This window comes from Procambarus clarkii, chromosome 88 (assembly GCF_040958095.1).
Source record: "Procambarus clarkii isolate CNS0578487 chromosome 88, FALCON_Pclarkii_2.0, whole genome shotgun sequence".
Lineage (NCBI taxonomy): Eukaryota > Metazoa > Arthropoda > Malacostraca > Decapoda > Cambaridae > Procambarus > Procambarus clarkii.
Window position 1 is genome coordinate 20,637,237 of NC_091237.1, and position 22,605 is coordinate 20,659,841.

At 37.2% G+C, this 22,605-nt stretch overlaps 1 protein-coding gene across 41 annotated transcripts in view; it reads right to left on the reverse strand.

The window, feature by feature from the left end:
* LOC123745767 (zinc finger and BTB domain-containing protein 14) overlaps nt 1-22,605 on the reverse strand; it is a 191,875-nt gene that overhangs the window by 139,915 nt on the left and 29,355 nt on the right. Inside the window, exon 6 of one of the 41 annotated variants that reach the window (XM_045726686.2) lies at nt 22-3,350. The exons of 38 other annotated variants lie outside the window; for them this stretch is intronic. In XM_045726686.2, the coding sequence (XP_045582642.2) occupies nt 3,012-3,350 (339 nt within the window). In that variant the 3' untranslated portion in view covers nt 22-3,011. Of the gene's footprint in view, nt 1-21; nt 3,351-7,395; nt 8,940-16,548; nt 17,840-22,605 lie in introns of those variants that run through there. 2 more of the 41 variants (XM_045726687.2, XM_045726657.2) reach the window with 2 other exon arrangements.

Here is a 22,605-nt window from a genome sequence, read left to right on the forward strand (position 1 = left end):
AGGGGACGACGCCCATCTTAGTAGAGCTATAATGGCGTTTCGTAGATGTATTCAAAGCTTCTTAAGTGGCTCAGTAACTAATTGTAGCTATAACAGCAAGGATCATGATACCCAGGTTCCCCTCTGAAGTAGAAGTTCTTTTGATTGAATCAAACATCATGCTCCACAAAAATAGCATTTCAAACAGAACATCAAGACTGTTGCTGACAATTCTATGAGTCAATTAGCAACACACACACACACAAGGATTTGCTAAGAAATTCAAGCAATTCCAAAAAAATTGGCATTTCATAAATTGAGAACTAATTAATAAAAATAAAAGTAAAATTCTCAAGATGCTAAAAGTTAAGCTATCCATTCCAACCAATAATTTAGAAAATATTGTATTTATATTTGTTCTTGAAAACATAACAGAACAATGCAATGGATTTAAAGTGAACACAGTACAAATATTTTTTGGCACAAATAACTTGTACAGTACTTATGTTTAATATACCACTTATTACACACACAGATCACACTAACGTGATGCATCAAATGAACAAATCCAGTGTAATGATGTAAGGACGAAGAGGGAGAACGGCCTATTGACATAGCTCGAGTGCAGGGGGGAGTTGTGTAAAACCCTGGTTTGTGCCTCGGAGAGGCTGCAGGGTCCAGTAAGTTCAGTAGAACTTCGGTTTCAACTCTTTTAACCCTGTCGTAACTCAGTCGATTAAGGGAGTGTCTGGGATGCTCCCGGACGTAGGTTCGAATCCTCGTCACAGCCCTTGTGGATTTGTTCATACCACTATGTCTCAAATCTTTATCAGAAGATAAAAAAGTAAAGTTTAAAACAGTCTTCAAGCAGATGAGTAACAAGATCGATCAGAGAAACACGTTTCTTAATCATACTTTGCTCAAATATTTTTAATTTTGTACAGTTTTTCATAATATCCTATTAGTACTCCATTAATACTTTGAAAAATGGCAAACTAGACGATATAGTGTGGATCTTTCTTAACCCAAATTTGAACACAAGAGATTACATCACATGAAACCATTAGGCATGGCAGGATGTGCATAATACGCCCGCTGAAACGCAGAGGTGCAACAAGTACTCAAGAGAGAACTGAATACATTAAGGGCCCAAGACTTTTCACTCCTCCCCGCTATACATAAGAGGCGTAACTGGCAGGCTTCTCACAGTGTTCAAGAAAGAACTCGACAGACATCCGAACAATACCTGATCAATCAGATTGTGACTCATATATCAGGCTGCAAGCAGCCGCGTCCAACAGCCTAGTTGACTAGATCGCCTCGGCCTAATCAGAGACCGGGCTACGGGGCTGTTGATCCCTGGAAGCTACACAAGGTAGCTACAGTATAAGGTAATCCTTACAATGCTTCAATGTCTATCTGCAATTTTTCCCATTTGATTACTGTTCAAGGATATAAAATAACTTGACAGAAGTTCTTTGTATTTATCAGTAATGGTACCTGCATTCTGATCCTGCAGGTCTGCCAAGCACATTCCATGTTCACATTACTTTAATGAATTGCTGGCCATCCATTTTTTCCATGATACAATACTTAAAACATCTGCACTGTGCGGTATTTGTTTATTGAAAATGGTGGCTTTGTTGGTCAATTTCTAAATACGGGGTCAAGCTGGATGATGTCAGCCTGTAATATCCATTTCTCTATGTAAATCTTTCAACTAGTATATTTCCCTTTTTTCGTTTTTAGTTATTCAAACTTTTTTCTCAATATTTATAGCACTTTTATTAACCTTTAGTGTTCTCCATTGCCATGTTAAGAATTTTATTTCCACTACCACTGACAGCTCTATCACTGCTCCCGTTATGTCTAGCAATGTTGCTTTTAGATCGTCCAAGTGACTTGCATGTAATCTAATGTCAAATTAATTCATTCACACAGCATTTCCTTAATCACTGGAATAATCATTTCTACCCTGTTAATCCATTTCACATGATCAGGAAAAAGGTGTCAAGAAAGGAAATAACAGGAAGTGTGTTAAAAACACCATTCTGTATAGAAACTACACTTTTGTCTTCTATGTTCAGTAACTTCAAGGGGAATTATTACTGTACTGTACAAGCACATTCTACCGAACACCTGGATAGTAGACTGTCATCAGAGGAACACAAAGAACATTGTGTGAGGAGCATATTCTATGCTATCCAAGTTCAGAATCTCTTCAATATGTGGATGGTGAACTACTGAAGAAGCTGTTCATGGCTTTTGTACAACCAAAATTGGAATATACCTGTACAGCAATTGTATAGTGCCCATATCTCAAGAAGCCCATAAACAAACTGGAAAGGATGCACATGCAAAAAAATGCCCTCTGGAACTGAAAGACAAAAACTACAAGGAGAGGCTAGAGGTGTAAAATATGCCAAAGCTATAAGATAGAAGAAAAACAGGTGATATGATCATTAGATACAAAATTGTAACAAACTGACAAGATTAATAAAAAATAATTCTTGAAACCTGGAACTTCCAAGAACAAGAGTATATAGATTCAAGCTAAGGAAACAAAGCTGCCAAAAAAATTAGAAAGTTTACTTTTGCAGAGTATTAGAAAGTTAGAACAAGTGAGATGGTGGTGGATGCCAAAACTGTTAGTAGCTTCAAAGTATCACATGACAGAGTACCTGGAAGACGGGACACCACGAGTGTAGCTCTCATTCTGTAACTACACCTACAGCCATATTTCAGAAACTAATATAGAAGCCCTGTAATACATAAGAATTATCACAAATTTTTTTTTCATCTATTTCCTCCGAGAAAACTGCTTCAAGTCAAATTCTGTCCATTACCACTTTTAATAGACTGTTCATGTGCAACTATATTTTCTCACCTGCATTTCTTCTACACTGCCTGTGACAAATACCTTCAATGTCTGATATAACTATCCATACTTGGACAACTGTTCTTCTATATCAAATGCACAGCAGTCATTGTAAGAGCCCCATTGCAACATGACAAAAATATCAGTACATGTATTACCCAAAAAAATGATGAGCTTGCATATGCCTTTTCAATGTGGATATATTTATTGCTCGGTATGGACAAAAATTACAAATATAAGGCTTTTCCCCTGTATGGGTACGAATATGTGATATCATGTTGTTGTTCTGTGTAGCTCGATAATGACAATGGGGACACGAGTATGGTTTTTCTCCAGTGTGAATACGAATGTGATTTTTAAGATTTGTTGCCTTCGTGGAGTTGTATGAACAGTAGGGACATTGGTGTGTCTTGTTTGTGACACACTCAACGTTCTTGTGTCTTGACGCCCCAGCACTTGATGCAGTCCTGAGTTCGTTCCTCTTCAGCATTATCTGTAGAGGACATCCATTTTACTTTTGGCTGTCAATTATCCAACGTAAGTTCAGTTCGTAATTTACTTGTTGCAAAACATTCACTCATGCTCTCAGGTTACCTAAAATATATTCCACATATTTTGTACAAAAAATGCAGGTTCAACTAATAACTTTTGTATCTGCTGCTCAAACAGACTAGATGTCCACTACACACACACTAGCTCGTCCACTACCACTCAGACTAGATGTCCACTTAATTTACATATACACATTAACATTTAGTAATCAGCACCAAGTATTACAAATATAAAGCCAACAAACTTGTTTTAAAAAATGATAAACACTTGTTACCTAGGCCTAAGCTTAATTTAAATTACATAAGAACAATATAAACCAAATTTAAAATCTTCCATGGGAAACTGCCAATACCAAACATTACTGTACTTTAAAATAGAATATCATGCACATGCACTCACTTTTCATTTAAAAGCATTAATGATGTACACTGTACTTCATTTTCAGTACTGTACTGTACAGTACCCTGTACTGAAAACAAAAACAGTACTGGAAGCAAAGATTGAGAAAACCTTAGTGGCTCATATTTAGATAAGTTTGATCAAGACGCTTACAGTATCTGTACTATTTGTTAGTCAGAATTTGGACTGTCTTCAGTAAAACAGGCCTAAGTAACAATAAAGATTTAAGGAGGAATCCTATACGTCAACCCCAACCCCTCTATGACTGTTCAATTACACCATCAGTCGACCTGCAAAGTTGGGTGAGGATTGCTTCAAGTGGCTGACCGCCAACCTTGGAAAGACACACACACACATACAGATTTATGCATTAACAAATGCATAACAAAGATATGTCCTATAACAAAACTCCAAAAAAATGTGGTAACATATAGCCAAAAAAATGCCACATATAAAAAAATTCAGACTAAACCTGGAAGAAACTAGTCCCCTTTTGGAGGATGTAACATACAGTATAATACTAAAAACTCAATGTTCCGAAAATTGTAAGCTATATTTATTAAGACTAAACACATAAAATATATTAGAATTACTCTTCCAAAACTAAATTTCCAACACAAAATCAAGGTCATAAAAGATTTAAATCTGTATATACAGTATTATATTTATTATACTACATTACTGTATGTATTTAAGCATTTAAGCAACATAGTGCTTTGAGCCTTTTGACAAGATGCAATATTTACAAGTCAATTTTATCTACAAAATTATGCTTTCTTGCGGATTTTTCCTCTTAACGTTAATGGAAGGATCAACATGCCCATGGTTATAGTGGTTTCCATGAAAAAAAAAAAAACATTTTAAACTTCTCTCAATTTAACTTTGTCTGACGTTCCAATTTTTGTTATACGTGACACATTTTGAGTTCTTCAATCACTGTGCTTGTTTGCCCTTACTTTTTCCATTTACAAAGTTGTAGAAATCTCTATTAAAACCCTAAATTTTATCACCTCGAGCAACTAGCTGTACAATACTCAATTATAGCTTAAAAAACTCTTATGATTGTTAGAAATAAAAATGCCTTAGTACAAAAAAAGATTAACAAAAAATTTAATTTTTGTAAAGCATGTATAGAAAGCCCTTGAAAGTGGCAACACCACGGTGAAAATCACATGTTATTTCGATAAAAAACAACATATTTATGATAACTGCGGACATGTGACCCAGATCATGCTTATTATAGTGCGTAATTTGTTCTAAGAATAGCTTTTTTAATTAGGTCTATGTATCAAAAGATAATAATCTGGTGGTCAATTGTATCTGTTCACAGCCACAAGTTCAGGAAGACCCAACATGGTAATGTTCAATGAAACCGACACGAAGAAGGATGAGCGTTGCAGCTCTAGCAATGTTATGGCCTATTCCGCATGTTATCTATGCGTCGGGGGCATATATGTATCTTGACAATGTTGTGGAGAAAGGTTCACAGAGCACATTTAGAGAATGCTGCATTGGCTGAACATGCTAGAGCGATGATAAATAAAGATAAATGATGGATGTTTACTCCATCACCTGAGATAAGTATGTGCATGCAATGGAGTTTACCTTGACCCATGAAAAAATCCTACTACAATTTCATGGTACAAATGCGGTTATCGTTATGAATGTTACTAGGGGAATGCTGTCGTAATCATATGATAATTCAAACAATTATTGTCTTGACTTTACGCAAGTCATGCAAATATGGATATAAAAGCTTTGTGGATGCAAATAAAGAAAACAAATGATAAAACAATCACTGAAACACCAGAATAAATCAGGTAGTGTTAGGAAAGTTGAGCACCAGGTGTTGACAAGTGCCAGACGCAGCCTTGCAGAGCACCTCTACCCAGTGAAACGATAAATACTCACTTCTTTTCATGTTTTTCTTATATTCTACATACAAATTAATACTTTTATAATGTAAAATTATTTTTTGGAATTTGTTCATTGTTTGTGCAGAGACAGGTATGACTATTTCTCCATAGCCTCTGTCTAAGGGTTAAAGTAAATAGGAAACCTTAGCTTTTCTTAATATACAACATACCACATCAATCATATTACTGTACAGTATATAAAAAATTTGTTGCACGACTCCTAATAATGGGAGAAGTTTATACGGATGTGTTAAGACTTTTGTCAGAGCTTTATCAGAGGTTGACATTTCTCTCTCAATGAAGTGTAAGATAAATTTATTACACAATTTTTTCCTTTTGACATGAAAATTATATAAAAAGATAAAAACAACATATAAAAAATCATACAAAAGGCATTTTTCCTGGTATGTTCTTATACCGTGGTCAGTGCATAAATCTGAGATTGCATTTACAGTAAAATGCAGTAATGCAGGAATAAATCCTGTATTATACCAAGAATACAGCTGTAAAACTATTTACTGGTACTCATGGTAAAATTCAGGAATTAATTACTTACAGTATTGAACAAATAAGTACCTGTGTGTGTAAATAAGTACCTGTTACTCTATAACATTAGATTACTATAGTATTTGCAGAGAGAAGTTATTAAGAGTAGGGTGAATATGGGAAGACAAGTGGCTGGGGGTGCAATGACAGCCCTGTTTCAAGTCAATATCTCACACACAAAGTTACCCACTCTTAAGAGCAGCCATAGTTTTTTGGCTCAAATTTTAGCAACTGTACTTTCAAGTCAAAATGAAGGGATACAGGACCTAAACAAGTAATAACACTAAATCACTATCTGATTTATGGTAAATTTTTCTCAGCAAGTGTGCCACATATTAAGTGTTATGCATTGAAATCCTTGTGCAGAGTGCCATGCATAGTTTCACATGCAGAGTGTCAAGTACGGAGTTCCATATGTGAATCATGGATAGTTTGGATATTTAAATATTTCACACAAGTTTAATGGATTTCCAACATAAATGAAACTGCCAGACATCCAACCACAGTATGCAAAAACAAGCTGTAGAAGGTGAAGAGCTGCCAGATATCAAACAAATTCCAATAAGTTTATTATATTTGAATATAAATTCACTACATAGTTATCTACGTGACTTTCTTCAAAGAAAAATCATCAGGAAACTGAATGAAAAAATAAATAATTTTTATAACATTAAGTATTAGCAAACAAAATTTACACACAAAAATGCTATCTTATCTTGACATTACCTCAAGATGATTTCGGGGCTTAATGTCCCCGCGGCCCGGTCCTCAACCAGGCCTCTTTTTTGTTACACCCCCCACCCCCCAATAAGCAGCTCGTAGCAGCTGCCTTACTCCCAGGTACCTATTTACTGCTAGGTAACAGAGGCAACAGGGTGAAAAACATTTTGCCCGTTTGTCTCTGCCTCCACCGGGGATCGAACCCGGGACCTTAGGACTACGAATCCGAATCGCTGTCCACCCAGCTGTCATGCTATTTATAAGCATTCAACTGATGTAAAATACTGTACAGTAGTTCCTCTCTATATATAAATTGTTTCTACACAAGGGGTAAAGTTTTTACAGCTCTAATAATATTACTTAAGCAAGTGTGAAATTAATCAGTGCCATGAAAGAAAACTATCATCAATTTAAAAATGTTTATTAGTCATGCAAATACACCAATGAAAATATGTAGATTAATAAATATCATTGAAGTGTTTATGGAATGTAAAAACCAACTTGATTTCTAAATTAATTAATAGTGCCATCTCTTTCAATTATTATTTTGAACCTACAACTCTTGCTTGCTGGAAAGAAGAATATATTACCTGTACTACCAATTTGCACTTGCAATTTAACAAAAAGAATTTTATAGTAAGATCAAATATTTTGCTAATACTTTGAAGAAGAATTGAAGCTATACTAGGGAAGAAAGCTGTTCTTTATCCTAAACTCATTAATACTCAAATACAGCAGTAACCCCCAATCCCAAAGAAAAAATTCAACCAATTAAAAAAATATCTATTTATACTTACAATAATGTTTCATATTTACCTAGTAATTTATGTACATTAAGCTACAACTAATTCTCAGTTGTTTACATTAAGTTTCAGCATGAATAAAATTCAAAATAACAATGATCCAGCCCCTGTATGGAATACTAAAAAAGGTATGCTATAAATATCATCAGCTACAATAATCTTCACCCTTTCCAAAAATACAGCCCAGTTCATTCATGCCAAGTAAGTATCTAATTTTTCATTACTTCAGGTATGATCGGCAGAGATACAATGACAGGAATTAATATATATTTTGTTTCAATATCTCCTAAAATATGTGCAAAGCAGCATACGGAAAATATTAAACTTTGATCACTACAACTCCAAAAATGTTTAACGGTATTCCTTGCATGTTTCTCATACATAGAAGTAAATTGCCATACAGTATTTGTAATTACTATGTACGAGAGATTTCAAAGAGGAAAAGCCAATGTATCACTTTGAATTAATTTAAACTGGCAACACCAATTGTATACAAAATTTACGATTTTTCTATATTGAACTGTACAGTATTTACACTGGATAACTTATCGATAACCCTATTTAAATTTGATATTTACTCATGTACAGTATTCTAGGCTAGTTGAATGTCATTATTAATATATATTCAAATCTGTTAATGTCATTTATTGAAGACACTTGAACTCCTCATACAGGAACTGACATTAATTATTTCATCCATAAAAAAACAGCAAGCTTCTTTTTACTTTATATGAAGAAAATTTTATATTTATCAGCGAAAATAACTTTTCATACCCTCATGAATATTACCTAAAATCTATCTGTTTTTAGTTAACTTGTATACTGATGAGTCTGCAAATGCCTTCTTAGTGTACTTACTTTTATTGAACGATACGGGCAATAGGCACAGGCATAGGGCTTTTCCCCCGTGTGGGTGCGAATGTGAAACTTTAAAGTGTTTTCTTGAGTAGCTCTATAAGGACAATGTGGACAACAATATGGCTTTTCCCCAGTGTGAACACGAATATGATTATTAAGATTCGTTGTCTTGTTGGTTGTGTAAGAGCAGTAAGGGCACTGGTGAAGCTTGCTGGTGGATGTTACACCTTTTAAGTGTATCACGACCCCATCACTCCTCCTGGTCTTCAGTTCCTTGTTCAGCAACATCTGTAGGGGACGCTCATCTTATTCACAACTATCACAGTGTTTCAAAAGTGTTAATTCATACTTGAGATGGTTATCTCTATTTACACACACATGTACAGTTCCATCTGCACATTTTATTATTATATATTATAGTACTGTATATGTCTTTTATATATTGTATGTATGTATGTAGAAACCCCACAGAGAAATGGGAAAGGGAGATGAACATTTCAACTGGTTAGAGCCTTTTCCCCCTTTCAAGGGAAAAACAGCAATTTTCCCTTTCCTATTTCTCTGGGTTTTCCGCATACCAATGATTAGTGTTTCGTGATTGTCAGTTCATTATATTTACATATTTATTTTATGTACATACATATATACATACTGTACATGCGGAAAAACCACATGTGAAAAATAGAGTATGCTAAATGCGTTTTCGGCTCAATTTGCCTTCATCAGAGCATTTTCAAATCCAAAAATGCTCTGATGAAGGCGAATTGAGCCGAAAACGTGGTTAGCATGCTCTATTTTTCACATGTGTTTATTCCACCACATGCAAGTACATAATTGGATCAGTGTTTTTGTGATCATTGTTGCATGCATGCATGCATGCATATATATATATATATCACAAACACATGCAATTTTCCAAAATTTACTTAAACTAGATCAAAATCTATCAAGAAAGTTGTCCCCATTCCTATACCAGGAATATCATTGGGCAAACAGTGGGTGTTAGGATGGTGAGGTGGGATGAGATAGGTGGGACAAGAATATGGTTAGCAATTATGTGAGATGGCTTTTAGTATACAGGACACATTGGCTTACGAATGACCCTCTTTACAAACTTTTCGGGTTACGAGCCCAATATCTTCGTAAAATTTGAATCGGGTTACAAACTTTGCCTCGGGAAACGAACTTTGTTGATACATTTGTTTGTTTGTTTGTTTGTGGTGGTACGGCGACTGCGCCTCAGTTTACTAGTGCCTCTCGCCTTGTGACAATCGCGCCTGAATTCTTTGTAAAGAATGTCAGTATTTTTCGGATTTTTGTGTATTTGAACAAAAACGTTATTATTATATATCTTGACATGGGTCCCAAGAAAGCCAGTAATAAGGTTCAAGCCAAGAAAACACACGTGAAAATGACCATAGAGGAAAAACAAGAGATCATTCGTAAACATGAAAATGGTACACGGGTTGTTAATAAGAGGCAGCTGAGGAAATGTGTTCAGGAGAGGAGGAGGCAGTACAAAATGTCCCTTTCTCCACTATTGGGAAGTGGTATACTGTGGGAAGAAATGCAAACTTATGGGAAGAAATGCAAACTTATGTTGAAAGGACTCACCCAGAGCAAGCTGTAGTAGGCCGTTGCAATAACCTTTTTAATGACACTGATGCCTCACTATAGACAAGTGTTACAATGAAAGGAAAAGCAATCCTCTATGGATAGATTTTTAGTGAGAAAATCAAGCAAGTGAACAATAAGCAGGTTCTAGTGGTATGCAGGCAAAACATGCCAGAGTGTGTGTACCCAAAAGAAGTCATCACTGCCTGATGTTATAATGGAAGGGGACTCCTCTTCCAAACAGTAACACCTCTCCTTTTTCCCCCCCTCCTCACCGTCTTCCATACATCAACAAGAGTCCTCAATAACGGTAAGCAATAACGTGTACATACTTTAGTACTAAAGACTTGAATGAATTCGGTTTAAATTTACTTTAGTTAATTTTTTGGGGAGTGTGGAACAAATTAATTCAATTTACATTATTTCTTATGAGAAAATTCGCTTCAGTTTACGAATTTTTGGCTTGCGAACCATCTCTGGGAAAATTAAATTCGTAAGCTGAGGTACCACTGTACTTTGAGGTGGGTGCAGATGGGTTGACAGCAGATGGTGGTGCTGATGGAAATACTTGTGGTGGCAGTAGTACAATGGGTGATGGTGATAGTTGTGAGAGGAGTGGCAGGGGTAGTGGCAATGGAAGGAGGGTGAGAGTAGAGTTAGTAACTGATGTGGGTCAGAGTTGGGAGGCAGTTAGTGGAACAGTGGGTTGGGTGACTGGCTGTGTTGACAAGTTTGTGGGAGGATTGTTAGGGGTGCATGTGTTTTGTGTTTGGATGAGGGTGGAAATATTGCAGTTGGTGTGATAGTAGAATGCAGTTACAGGAATATAGGTGGGAGATATGGGTCTGTATCGGGGTAACTAATATGGTTTGTTAGTGGGGATTTTGTGGTTGTAGGTGGGTGAGGGTATAGTTGTGGCTATAGTGGATGAGGAATGGTAGGTGGTGTGGGTGTCTGAGAGTGTATCTTTATGTAGGGTTGATTGTATTTGGGCATGGGTCTGTAAAGGTGCAGGTGGATAGGTGGGTGGCAATAAGGCAGTGGGTAGGTGGGTATACAGGATTGGTTGGTCGGTTGATTAGGCAAGTATGAGGGGTATGATTGGGTGTGCTTTAGCTCTAGCATCCGCAAATATGGGTTGATGTGAAGGTGCAGGTAAGTGGGTGGTGTGGGTAAAGGAGACTTTGAAAGGCAAAGAGAAATAGAGCATTAAGGGTACATATGTAGGGTTGGGTTAAAAGGGATTGGCAAAATGAAGATAGTTGGGTGCATGTTTGAATGAGTGATTTGTTGTGGGTTTGTTTGATTACCTGCTTGATGGGGTTCTGGGAGTTCTTCTATTCCAAGCCCATAATTGGTAATTGGTTGTGAGGTTTTATGTGATTGATTGTGGAGTTATTGGGTGTTTGGCAGTGGGGTTGCTTAGGAAGCTGTCCATGTGGTTGTTTAGGCAACTGGTTATGGAGTGGGAATGTGAGGGTTGAAGAGGTTGGGGTGGGAAGGTAAAAGCAGTGAGCTGTTTGGAGAAAGTTGGGGAAGAAGAGTGGATCCTCCGCCCAGAGCAGAACCTTGTGGGGATCATGCAAGTACGGGAGAACATCAGTAAACCAGACCTATATGTTTGTGGAATGTATTAAAACAAAAATAAAAATCATGCTTTATGTTAGTTTGTATTTATTTAAATAATTTTTTTTTTTATTTACCCTAAGACTAATTTTGAAGGCTTAAGTGACATTCTGGAGCTCTCATTTCTTTCATGTTTTCCTCTTACATCTGTGAAGTGGTTGGCAAAAATACAAGTTAAAGCTTTGTGTCACCTTTTGCAGACGACACAAAATTCATAATGAAAATTACTTCTGCAGAAGACATTGAAAAACTACAAGCTGGCATTAATAATGTTTTCAATTGAGCAGCAGAAAATAACATGATACCTGCTTGATGGGGTTCTGAGAGTTCTTCTACTCCCCAAGCCCAGCCCAAGACCAGGCATGACTTGTGAGAGTTTGGTCCACCAGGCTGTTGCTTGGAGCAGCCCGCAGGTCCACAATATTTCTTATAGTCGCTGGAAGGACATTGAACAACCACGGACCTCTGATGTTTATACAGTGTTCTCTGATTGTGCCTATGGCACCTCTGCTCTTCACTGGTTCACTGCATTTTCTTCCATATCATTCACTCAAGAAAATTTGTTATTTTACTGTGTAGATTAGGGACCTGGCCCTCCAGTATTTTCCATGTGTATATTATTTGGTAGCTCTCTCTTCTCCTTTCTAGTGAGTACATTTGGAGAGCTTTGAGACGATCTCAATATTTTAGGTGCTTTATCGCGTCTAAGCGTGCCGTATATGTTCTGTATTCCCTCTATTTCAGCAATCTCTCCTGCTCTGAAGGGGTAAGTGAGTACTGAGCAGTACTCGAGACAGGACAACACAAGTGACTTAAAGAGTACAACCATTGTGATGGGATCCCTGGGTTTGAAAGTTCTCGTAATACATCCTATCATTTTTCTGGCTGACGCAATATTTGCTTAGTAAACGTTAGATAGTCAGACTCAGTATTCCCAAATCCTTGACATGCTGTTTTCCTACTGTGGGCAGATTCGATTGTGTTTTGTATCCTGTATTATGTTTCAGATCCTCATTTTTGCCGTACCCGAGTACCTGGAATTTATCACTGTTAAACATCATGTTATTTTCTGCTCCCCAATCAAAAACTTTGAAAAATTACAGATATCAACAATGTCTTCAGCAGAGGTAATTTTCATGCTGATTTTTGTGTCACCTGTAAAGGATGACATGAAGCTGACTTGTATTTTTGTCTATATGTATCTGATATGAGAATAAGGAATAGCAGTGGTGCAAGGACTGTACCTTGAGGTACCGAGCTTTTAGCTGCACTTGGACTCGATTTTATTGGATTGACTGTTACTCTTTGTGTTCTGTTCGACAGGAAATTGAGTATCCAGTATCCTACTTTACCAGTTATTCCCATTGACCCCATTTTGTGTGTTATCACTCTATGGTCACATCTGTCGAATGCCTTTGCAAAGTCTGTGTATACAACATCTGCATTTTGCTTTTCTTCTAGAGCTTCTGTGATTTTGTCATAGTGGTTGAGTAACTGTGACAGACAGGATCTGCCCGCTCTAAATCAATATTGTCCCGGGTTGTGTAGCTCATTATTTTCGATAAAACTAGAAATTTGATTCCTAATCACTCTTTCAAAACTTTTATTATGTGTGATGTTAGTGCAACTGGTCTATAATTTTTTGGCAAGGCTTAACTTCCCCCCCCCCCTTGTGTAGAGGAGCTATATATACAGATTTAAGTGCAGCTGGTATCTCCCCTGTATCCAGGCTCCATTTCCAAATTACGCTGAGTAATATGGGGTCTGATGTTTAACGATGATAAATTCCCTGTACTGTACTTAGGTATCGCAAAAATGGAGACCTTTAACAAAATACAGGGTACAAGATGCAATCAAATCTGCCCACAGTAGGAAACTCAAGATGTAAAGGATCTGGGAGTAATGAGAGATGACAAACTAATATTTAGGGAGCAAAACCAAGCAAATATAGTGTCAGCAAGAAAAATTATAGGATGGATTACGAGAACCTTCAACTCCAGGGATCCCATCACAATGCTAATGCTATTCAAATCACTGGTGTTGTTCCACCTTGAGTACTGCTTGATATCACTTTCCCCTTCAGAGCAGGAGAAATTGTTGAAATAAGAGGAAATACAGAGAACATACATGGCACGCATAGACACAATAAACAAGCTAAACTATTGGGAATGTCCCAAAGCTCTCAAAATGCACTCTCTAGAAAGAAGACGAGAATGGTACCAAATTATACATACTGTACATTGAAAATACTAGTGGACCAGGTCCCAAATTTGCACGGTAAAATAACAACATACTGCAGTGAATGATATGGAAGGAAATGCAGAATAAGAGCCAGTGAAGAGTAGAGGTACCATAGATACAATCATAGAACACTGTCTAAACATCAGAGATCCACGGTTGTTCAATATCCTCCCAGCAAGTACAGTATAAGAAATATTGCTGGAGCAAAATTGGAAATGTTCAAGAAAAATTTGAACAATTTTCTGCAAGAAGTGCCGAACCAACAGGGCTGTAGTGGATATATGGGCCTTCGGACTGCTCCAAGCAACAGCCAATTGGATCAAGCTCTCAAGTAAAGCCTGGTCCCCAGCTGGGCTTGGGGAATAGAACAACTCCTGTTACCCCATCCAGGTAAGATCCAGATTATATATAAATGTGTATCGTGGTAGATGACAGTCGGCTTATGTAGATGGCACAAATTTGAGGGAAGTGTGCAACCAAAACCGACAGACACCATGCAAAACTCATGAGATGAAACACCTTGACCCTTGATGAGCACCGGTAACCTTAATATTCACATTATTTTTACTGTTTCCATATTATAATGGCATTAGTATACAATACTGTATAGTGAATCTGTACTGTATTGAATTTTCAAACAATTAAATTTTTTCATGGTAGGGTACAACCATTATTCCATATAATCCTGACTTTTTGATAGAGCTCAGTGCAGACCAATCTGGAATGAAGGTCAGCCTCTGTACTGCTAAACTTCCTACAGCATTCATTACATCCTATGCTACTGGGCTTAACTTCTGACATCAGGACATGTACAGAAATCCTATAGCTATGCTTATATTAGTCAGCCTTCTTGCACTCAACTTTTAAAATAGGTTTAAAATCCAACACAAAAGGAGATACATGGACCACTATTAATAATAGGTACTGTATGTACATTGCACCATCACCCTTCCAGCGAGTATAAGAAATATTGATGGAACAACTGTGGACATCTTCATGAGAAAACTAAATTGTTTTCTTCAAGCAGTGTCGGACCAACCGGGCTGTGGTGGGTATGTGGGCCTACGGGCCGCTCCAAGCAACAGCCTGTTGGACCAAGCTCTCACTAGTCAAGCCTAGCCTCGCACCGGGCCTGGGGAGTAGAACTCTCAGATCCCCAACCTCAGAACAACCCAAGCAGGTATCAAGCAGATATACGCAAGTTTTGGAGATTAAAGTCAATATATGGAAAGCACAGTACAGATCTTGCACTTGCCCTTTGAGGTGGTGGTGGAACCCAAAATTGTTAGCAGTTTCAAAGCTTAAAATGACTGGGAAGTCATTTAAAGCTTTGAATGCTGGGAAGACGGGACACCACGAGCGTAGCTCTCATGGCTGTAACTACACTTAGGTAATTACTAGTCCAGTAAAAACTAAGTTATCCCTTCAGAAAATACATAAAAAAAGAAGACATCATACCATTCTGCTTTGATTTAGGCTAGCAATGTAAAACTTTGTAACCTGTTTTGTATTGTAATATATGATAATACATGTACAGTATATATGAATTTGGTTATTAAACTCTTCAAATTTAAAATACTAACTAGCTTGCCAAAGTAAAATATAAGTACAAAACATTATTAAAAACTCAACATTCATAATGCCAACCCTTTGTTTAAACTTTGCTCACTTGCATTCTTCTTCTTCACATTCATACATTATATTTTTGTTATAAAATAAACTCCATATATTTGTGGTGGAACACCAAGGTTAGATTTATGGAAAAGGGCATTTCACTTCTAAGGGTATGACTAAATTGATGAAAACCTTTATAGGCAAAATATCATCTCTAAGAAAATCTACTTTCGATTATTTTCAACTTTGTCGATACTTTATGCATAATTACACTCCATAGCATCCAATAAAAAATACCTATTACTATACATTTCCATTTTTGGTGCAGTAATTAGCATGTTTGTAAATTAAAAATTTGTCCAAATTTAAAGAATGTTAATATACTCTGGATAATGTTGCAATGAACATTTGAACTTTCACAAAACTAAAACAAACAGCTGGTTCCAGATCATTGTCCCAGTACACCAGGACTATCAAATTCATCTTGACAAAAGTTTGGTCACAGGAAAAAAAGAATAACATTTTCACGGTAATATGAGGACTGCTCATACTTGAAAGAAAGTGCTACACGATTCAACGGAACAAAATGTCTTAACACGGTACTGTACAACTTAAATTGCACCGCTTTTGAAAAATCTTATCTATTAAATATATTTCGTACTATATTTCATTGTCCTTCAAAATCCTTTACAGCAAAATTTTATAATTCTATCAATTAAACATTTAAATTTTTAAGAAAAAAAGATATGCCCATAAAATCTTTTAAATCAAAATAAGGCATACAGTATATAGAAAGAGAAAGTATCTATATTAAAGAAAAGCTTTATTTCATATAACTAAAATACATCTTATCGAACATCCTTATTAAGCTCAGTTTTCTATGTATCATGCATAATTGATGCAAATAAATGCTGTATTTACCTAAAAATGACTATGTAAAACAATTTGCGTTATTTACTCAATACACCACTGGGTCGATGCAAGATACAAATCCACAAGGGCCGTGACGAGGATTCGAGCCTACGTCTGAGATCGTCCCAGGTGCTGCCTTAATCACCTGAGCTACGACATGGTCATATATCTTGTGAATTTGTTCAGTGATGCATCACGCTATTGAGATTTGTGTGTGTATTAATGCAAGATGCTTTAGCTTTAGCTTTATCCTTGCACCTAGAAGAGTACATTAGAGTGAACAGGGGTCTTACCAGTGAATAAGAATTTACCAGTCACTAGTAAAATGCTGCAGAAATCAAGTATGTATACTGTAATTGTCTCTGCACTCACATTCTTTTATTATCTCAAACTTAAATTTTCCAAAATTTAATTTCCTAAACTTTTACCACATAGATGCCTGGATTTTTTTTTTTTAATTTAATTCCTTAAACAATAGCCAGGGTGTTTGAGTGTTTTGCTGAACACAGCACTAATACTATTTAACAATAATGGTTAATAAATAAATACAAATATATATATCTACATATACAGTACTGTATTGTGTATGTACACATTTATAAGAAAAATTCAATAATTCTTCCAATAAAATTAAGGTATAACTATTAAGTTAAACCTTTAACCAGCTAGGACAGCGCTAAATCTTCAGAGCTACTCCTTGTGGCATGCTTCAACAAGTGACTTTTTAAGGCATCCTTCCTTGAAGAGCGATAGGGGCACTGAGCACAAGCATATGGTTTTTCCCCAGTATGTGTACGCATGTGCATTGTGAGGTTAGTTCTCTGATTAGCACGATAGGGGCAATGGGGGCAGGAAAATGGTTTCTCTCCCGTGTGTGTCCGCATATGATTGATTAAGTTAGTTGTAAAATTAGTGGTGTAGCTGCAATATGGACACTGGTGAACTTTAACTGAAGAAGCTACACTCTTTCCAATGGCTGCTGATCCTCTGCCACTAGCTCCCTGCCTCGCCCGATACGCACAGTGCAGGCAGGAAGATGACTTCTTCCCACCATGGTTACACCTGAGAGTTGCTGGAGCATCCTTCAACGTGTACGATGAATCAGAGATAGGGTGCATCATGCCGAAAACTCCTGAGGCTCCTCTCTTGCCAGGCATCTGAGTGTGTCTGCCCAGCCCCACCTGTAGGGGACGCCCATCATACTCATTCACATGATAATAACTTTCAAATAGCAAATTCTGCCTTTCCCCCAAACTGATAAAGCAACAAAAATATGCCAATTATACAAATATTATTGGCAACTAACAATGATTACTTCTGGCTCAGTAACCAAAAGTGTAATAGGAAGTTGTAACCTCAAAGCATCAAATTTATTAATAAAAGAAGTTAACTTAAATATGAAACCAAACTGTTAATAATTAATTACTTATAATAAATTATAAATCATTCACACTTTCATCTATAACAACTGACATTTTAAATACTGTACATCATGGATTAAGATCTATAGGACAACAACGAAGCCTTTGATTGTCTTGCCTTCCATATCGTCATTCTTAGGTTACTAAAACAAACTTTGAGGTGATCTGAGATTATATGGACTAAGAAATTGCCAATTTTGGGACAAAAGAATTTTCAGCTTGATGCAACAAGCAGAAGGTTAGACCCAAGCACCTAAATAGACTAAACAGCTTGCTAAATACAATGGGAATTAATTTTATTTACAGGCAGGAAATGTTCCCCCCCCCCCAAAAAAAAAGGGAGAAACAAAAAAATAACAAAATCAAAAGTTTAAAGTCCCCAGATATTCAGCAAGTGTACAGCTATAACCCAAAAATGTGCACTGACTAAACCAAACCTTAGACTGAACATATAGAAAGTGCACATGGTAATACTGTATCAAGTAATTTATTGCATAGTAAAAAAAATACATTTCATATCTAGGTGTAATTATGCCTCCTAGAGAGAGAGAACGGCATTTGCTGTGTTGAATGCATGACCTGGACTTCCTAACATGCACCATTCCCACTATCTTAGAAGTTATCTCGAGATGATTTCGGGGCTTAGCATTCCCGTGGCCCTGTCCTCTACCAGGCCTCCTTTTTGTTACACATCCCCAGGAAGCAGCCCGTAGCAGCTGTCTAACTCCCAGGTACCTATTTACTGCTAGGTGAACAGGTACAACAGGGTGAAAGAAACCATGCCCATTTGTTTCCGCCTCCGCCAGGAAATTGAACCCAGACCCTTAGGACTACGAATTCCAAGCACTGTCCACTCAGCCGTCAGGCCCCATTAAGCAATTATTAAGCAACTACATTCACAACTGCTCTTGCAGATTCACTCCAGATTGCTAATATGATCCCACATAATGAAATATAAATTAAAAATTAGTAAACTATAAATAAGGAAGAACTTTTATATTTTCCTAGGAGATTAAAAGGACTATCCTGACATTCCCAAGCAATACAGTAACATTCACCACTTATATACAATGATAAAATTCGTAAGTAAAGTTTCGTTAATCAAAACAAGATACCAGAGTGATGTTCACCACTGGCTGGCAAATATTTCAGCCAGGATAACTGAACAATAGTACTATACTTCAATCATATTTCTGAAGTATCCTGATAGGGGTACTAAGTAATTAAATATTTCATTAATTTTTTGAAGCCTCCAACTACAGTACTGTTACTACCCACAAGCAATTGACCTGTGTGCCTATTGCCTTTGGGAGATTAGAAGTGCTGATTGAAAACCCCCCCAGTGTCTATGGGGGTGTGATGTGCCCATACAGGAATTCACCAGTCAACTGCCATCTTGACAAAAATTGATGATTCTACTGGTCATGCACAGTGATGATAGTACATCCTCATGTGAATTTTGTGATCATGATGTTAGTGTTGGTGACAGCATTAATGTTACGTCAAGTGCTAGTAGCGAAGATAAAGGTGGGCTGCTCAGCACAGCATGGAATGAAAAAAGCATCACTGCTGGCCGTATATGTCGAATCAAGTTAGTAAATACAGTGGAACCTCAACTTACGAACGCCCCTACTTACGAATTTTTCGAATTACGACCCCAATTCTATCAGAAAATTCAACTCGGCTTACGACCTTTGCCTCAACTTGCGACTTTGTTGACACACTACTTATGGGTCGACAGAGTGCGTGGATCCTGGTGGCACGGGCGACCATGCTTCAGCTTACCAGATCGCTCGCGCTTAGTGACGATCGTGCATGAATTCTTTGTAAAGATTTTCATTGTTTTTGTGTTTCTTTTGTTTTGTTTTTTAAACATACAGTAGAGGTAATTATTATATATCACACCATGGGTCCCAAGAAAGTTAGTGGTAAGGTTCAACCTATGAAAACACATGTGAGGATGACCATAGAGGAAAAACAAGAAATTATTCATAGTGAATGAATGTGATGTCTCACTACAGTCAAGTGTTAAAACGTATGGAAAACAAATGTCTATAGACAGATTCTTGGAATGACAAGCAAGTAGCGAACCACAAACAGGTCCTAGAGGTATGCAGGCAAAATGTAGGAGTGTGTGTTCCCCAGAGAAGTCATCACTGCATGATGTTATATTGGAAAAAAAAAAAAAGACTCCTTTTCCAAACACCAATATTTCTCCTTCCCCTCCCCCCCCTCTTCCCCGTCTTCCATACGCCAACAAAAGACATCAATAAGGGTAAGCTATAACTTTTACATACAGTACTATAGTACAAAAAATATGTGTATTATGTATCTTCTTGAGGTTATCTTGAGATGATTTCGGGGCTTTAGTGTCCCCGCGGCCCGGTCCTCGACCAGGCCTCCACCCCCAGGAAGCAGCCCGTGACAGCTGACTAACACCCAGGTACCTATTTTACTACTAGGTAACAGGGGCATAGGGTGAAAGAAACTGCCCATTGTTTCTCGCCGGCGCCCGGGATCGAACCCGGGACCACAGGATCACAAGTCCAGCGTGCTGTTCGCTTGGCCGACCGGCTCCCTTATGAAATGCATTTTTAAGTTAGTATTTTTGGGAGTGTGGAACAGATTAATTCAACTTACATTATTTCTTATGGGAAAATTTGTTTCAAGTTACAACCCATCTCTGGGAATGGATTAAATTTGCAAATGGAGGGACCACTGCACATCATGCAGTGTTGCCTGTAAATGAACCCAGTGCAATTTCTGCATGTTCAGGTGTATATGGCTATTGTGTAGGAAGCAGTCCCCGTGGTGAAGTGGTAAGACATTAGCTTGGCATTTTGCGAGCGCTTTGGCCTGGGTTCATATCCTGGCCTGGGAGGATTTACTGGGCATTAGTCCTTAACTGTAGCATCTGTTTACCCAACAGTAAAATAGGTACATGGTTGTTAAAACTATTTGGCGGGTCATATTCCGGTACGATGCAATCGTATACCAAACAGTAATAGGCGAGCAAACATATACAAAATACAAAAGTTGTGTACGTGTTAACAGTGTAATACTAAGCTTATGAAAATGTTGCTGTTTATAAATGAAGCAAATTTTATCATATTCCATTATTTTTAAAAAGTAATTTTATTCTAGTTAATGGGCACGTCCTTTCAAGGTGCCACAACCGACAAAGTAGTGTACTAAAATGATCAAACCTAACCTATTGAGCACACACAAAAAAGTGAATGATTGTGAGCCACTACAATTTACAGTACCGCCCTTTATTTGTCTACTTGTGATTTTGATGTTTAAATTTGGTGTACTATGTGAAAGGACAGCTTTATTCAATGGCTGCATTATATGAAAGTTTTTCTTACTATAACATTAAAATAAAAAAGTTATACTACTCAAACTATTTAAAACTTGGAAGAATACTGTTATTGCTACACGGCTGTGGCTTCACAAAGACAGATGTAGAGAGAGGGAAACAGTGTGTCATACAATGGCTGATGTTCTAACCAGGTAAACACTGTTACAGTACCACATATTAGGCTGGGATTAAAGTTATATAATTGTGATTGCTGTCTAATGCTGATTATGCCTAGTTTTGTAGGAAGTAGGTTTTTTATTGTATTCGTATACCTATGCTGAAAGTCAACCACCACAACAAATAGTTGGCCATACATCACCATGTTTGAATGTTGTGCCACTCCATACCTGGTTGATGGGGTTCTGGGAGTTCTTCTACTCCCCAAGCCCGGCCCGAGGCCAGGCTTGACTTGTGAGGGACTCATAAAAACTCATAAAATTTATTCATGGGCTCAGAACCCACGAGACCCCAAAACACCAGTTGTGCATCTCTTCAGATATTTCCTCTTGACCTCTTGTGGTTACATGGCAGAGCAATGAGACAGGAACTAGACTGCACAAGGTAGAACAGATGCCTTCAGCTAGACTCATTACTTTATTCTTAGATATTTCACATTTTGAACTTTAATGTTTATAGATAATTTTGGTATTTGTAATACAATGAACCCTTCTGTTGTGTTTTGAAGTGTTTTGCTGCAGTTAACTTACTCATCCTATTTCAAGGTTTCACCTATTTCTTTAGTGTTCATGTTCTTTCCCCCGTTGTTCCTCACCACTGACCATTGCACTAGCCTGTGAGTGCTGTCATCATTGACAGTGCTATTCATAACCAAGCTGTAGACCAAAGAGGTAATAGATATTTCCAAAAAGACTTGTGGACTAATTCTACTAAGTAAAACATAAATATCAATATATGAGGAAATTAGTGGGACACATTGATTGCTCAAAGTCCATCAGCAATAGTAACAAAAAATTATTTTTTTGGTAGTGGAATAATTGCTGTGACAAGAGAAAGAATGTCAAGTGACAATCTGGCAAGCTTTTCCACAGTAACAAAAGATACAAAAAGTCTCAGTAAGCCATCAACTTATGTACAGTACATTGCGATCATACGAATCAACCACAAAATCAATACCCCTAGTACAGTAAAATGCTTTAGATCTTAC